This window comes from Apium graveolens, chromosome 8 (genome assembly GCF_009905375.1).
Source record: "Apium graveolens cultivar Ventura chromosome 8, ASM990537v1, whole genome shotgun sequence".
NCBI lineage: Eukaryota > Viridiplantae > Streptophyta > Magnoliopsida > Apiales > Apiaceae > Apium > Apium graveolens.
This window is the reverse complement of record NC_133654.1, coordinates 117,275,480-117,279,218: the sequence shown is the minus strand read 5'-3', so window position 1 is coordinate 117,279,218 and position 3,739 is coordinate 117,275,480. Positions and strand designations below refer to the sequence as shown.

The 3,739-nt window shown below is 37.0% G+C and overlaps 1 protein-coding gene across 1 annotated transcript; it reads left to right on the top strand.

Moving 5' to 3' along the window:
- The first annotated feature begins 216 nt into the window (after window positions 1-216).
- On the top strand, window positions 217-1,713 carry LOC141679918 (uncharacterized). Its single transcript, XM_074486278.1, has one exon. The coding sequence runs from the start codon at window positions 217-219 to the stop codon at window positions 1,711-1,713; it is 1,497 nt and encodes a 498-aa protein (XP_074342379.1).
- The last annotated feature ends 2,026 nt before the right edge of the window (window positions 1,714-3,739 follow it).

Here is a 3,739-nt window from a genome sequence, read left to right as displayed (position 1 = left end):
ACGAATTTCAATTGGTATCAGAGCAGGTGCATTTAATCTGTCTTTTAGTGACTGTTTTGCTAGCAATCCATGGCGCAATCAGAACGTGTGTCAATTAATAATCCTCCTCTCTTGATTGGAGCTGAAAATTACAATGACTGGAAATTTCGAATGAAGATCTTTCTTCAGCGAGATGCTTATGAATGAGATGCTGTTGAGAATGGCATAACTATTCCTATGAGAGAGGGAAATCCAAAGCCTCTAAAGGATCTGTCTCCTGAAGAAGTCAATGCTTTGAACTACAATGCTAAAGCCATGAATGCCCTTCTAAGTGGAATGGCTGCAACAGAACTATACAAAGTTTCTGCATGTACTACGACTAAACAAATCTGGGATACTATCCAAGTCAGCCACGAAGGAACTTCTAAGGTACGTGAAGTTAAACTTAGTATGCTAATAAGTGATTATGAAGCTTTCAGGTTGGAACGAGATGAATGTGTCATAGATGCTCAAGGAAGGTTTTTGACCTTGATGAATTCTATCTCACTACTCGACAAGATCATTCCTCAAGCTGAAATCAACAGAAAAATCCTCAGAGCTATGCCTAAGAAGTTCTCCTCAAAGGTCACCATCCTTCAGGATTCTCCATCCATATCAACTATGGAAACTCTCACTCTATTCAGTGAATTAGAGGAATTCGAGAACCAGCTACGTAGATATGATGAAGAAGATGAAGCCCCCAGGAAAAAGACTCTAGCTCTTAATGCAGATGCAGGTGATTCTTCTGAAGATTCTGATGAGGAGATTGCACTTCTCACTAAGAAGTTTCACAAATTTCTGGCCAAAAAGAATGCATCTAAACGACCCATGAAGTCCTCATTTCCAAAGAAAGAATTCAGACCTAGTTCAAGCAAGGAAAGCAAAAGTAATCAAAACAAGGATGCATGCTTTGAGTGTGGAAAGAAAGGTCACTTCAAGAAAGACTGCTACAAGCTCAAAGCCAAAAAGAAAGCTTTACTCACATGGAGTGATGATGATTCTGAAGTGGAAATTGACTCAGACGATGAATTAGCTCAACTATGCTTTGCTGGACTTGAATCTGACTCTAGTGATAATGATGAGGTACATACTGTTCAAATTAATAAAAATTCCTATATATCTCAGGATGTACTAACCTTGCAGGCTCAAAATAGAAAGTTAAAAGAAAAGAATGCTTATCTTAAACAAGTATTGAGTGAGGTTCTTAATGAGGTTGATGATTCCATCAAAGATGAATCCTTAGTAGAAGAAAACAAGCTATTATCTGAGAAGATTACTAAGCTGAAAGAAGAAGTCAACTACCTTAAGAATGAGATCGAGATGAAAGATGCATGTCTTGATGCATTAAAGAAGGAAACTTTTTCTGCCGAATCAAATGCATCTTCTGATTCTAAAGTTCCTGAACTCGAGCAGAAGGTTGCCCAGCTGGAAACAGATCTAGCCAAATGTTTCCATGGAGAAGGAACCTTGAATGCTTTACTTGCCCAACAGAAATCTTCTCTTAACAAAGAAGGTTTGGGGTATGGATCATCCAAGAAGAAAGTCTTTCAAAGTGGCTACAAAAGAACTCCTATGAAATACAAGATGCCTTATGAAAAATGTCAAGACTGTGGCAAATCTGGTCACACTAATTCTGCATCTCGGTTATGTCGTATTAAGGGCCACGATCCTGACTCAGCAACTAGATCTAAATAAGTGTAGAAATCTGTTAATATTGTTCAAATGTGGATTAAGAAATCTGACAGACATTTGTATAAGATTTATGATACTAACATTCAAGGACCCAAAGTCATATGGGTACCTAAGAGATAAACGATCTTTTGCAGGTATGCTTTAAAGTCCATGTTCCTCGAAACAAGTGGATTATTGATAGCAGTTGCTCTCCTCACATGACTGGAGACAAATCAAAGTTTCTCTCATTAATCACTAAAGAGGGAGGCTTAGTTACTCTTGGAGATTCCAATACCGTACGTATTGTAGGTAAAGGTACCATAGGTAACGACAAGTTTGTTATTAATAATGTTCGTTTAGTTGATGGTCTAAAGTATAATCTTATTAGTGTAAGTCAGTTAACTGATGCTGGTCATAGTGTTAAGTTTGATAAAGATGTTTGTTATATTGGTAATAAAGCTAACGAGTTTGCTTTAGTAGACAAAAGAAAGGGAAACATCTTTGTGTTAGATTTTGATGAGCAACAAGAAGAAATCTGCCTAGCTACTGTTCAAGAACAACAGAATCTGTGGCATAGGCGTCTTGGTCATGTTCATATGGATCTACTTCGAAAGATATCTTCATATGTGGTAGTTCGAGGCTTACCAAAGCTGAAATACAAAAAGAATGAACCATGTTCAGCTTTCCAGCTTGGAAAACAGGTGAAAACTTCCTTTACTGTTAAGAATAAAGTATCAACTTATGTTCCTTTACAGTTGTTACATCTAGATCTCTTTGGCCCAGAAAGATATGTAAGTTTGGGAGGTAAGAATTATGCTTTCGTTATAGTAGATGATTACTCTCGTTTTACTTGGGTGTTATTCTTGCGTACTAAAGATGAAGCTTTTAATGAATTTAAAGATCTTATTACTAACCTTGAGACTAAGTATTCTTTAAAGCTCAAGACTATTCATAGTGATCATGGAGGAGAATTCGAGAAAGACTTCGTAACTTTCTACAAATCTAGAGGCATTACCCATGAATTCTCTGCCCCTCGTACTCCTCAACAAAACGGAATTGTTGAACGCAAGAAAAGAACTCTACAGGAAACTGCTCGTACTCTTCTTTATGAAAGTAAACTGCCACGTAAATTCTGGGCAGAAGCGGTAAACACTTCCTGTTATGTGTTAAATAAAGTGCTTATTCGTCCTATTTTGCTTAAAACTCCTTATGAATTGCTTAAGAATAAAATGCCTAATATCAGTTATTTTCGAGTATTTGGTTCAAAATGTTTTATCTTAGATACACAGAACACTCGAGGAAAATTTGATGTTAAGTCTACGGAAGGAATTTTTTTGGGATATTCTACTACAAACAAGGCTTATAGAGTTTATAATTCTATCAAGCTCAAAGTTGAAGAATCTATCAACATTGCATTCAATGAATCTGCCTTGAAGACATCTCAAATTGAAGAAGATGTTGCTGATCAGCCGTCTCTTTCTCAAATGAGACAGTCTCATTCTCAAAAGGGTCAAATCTCTCACGAAAAATCAAACTGTCCGAGAACTCCTGATTCATCAAAATCTTCGGAAAATTCTCAAGACTCTCCTCAGACTTCTGATCAATGGTCAAATGATTCTTTCACTTCTCAGCAAGGAAACTTTATTCAAGAAGAAATGAGACAGTCTCATTCCAAGTCTCAGTCTCAATCAAAATAGACAACACTTATTCCTTATCAAGCAGAAAATTCTAACGAAGAGGAAATGAGTACTATCTAATTGCCAAAGTCTTCTAGAACTATTAAGAATCATCCACCAGATAACCTTCTTATAGGTTTGGATCAAGGAATCTCTACGCGAAGCAGGCTTCATAACTTATGTGCATTCTGTGCCTTTGTTGCTGAATTTGAACCGAAAAATGCTCAAGAAGCTGTTGCAAATGAATGTTGGTCAGCTATCATGCAAGAAGAATTGAACTAGTTCCAACGCTGTCAAGTCTGGGAACTTGTCCCTCCTCCTTCTAATGCCAAAATCATTGGTACTCGTTGGGTTTTCAAGAATAAAAAGGATGA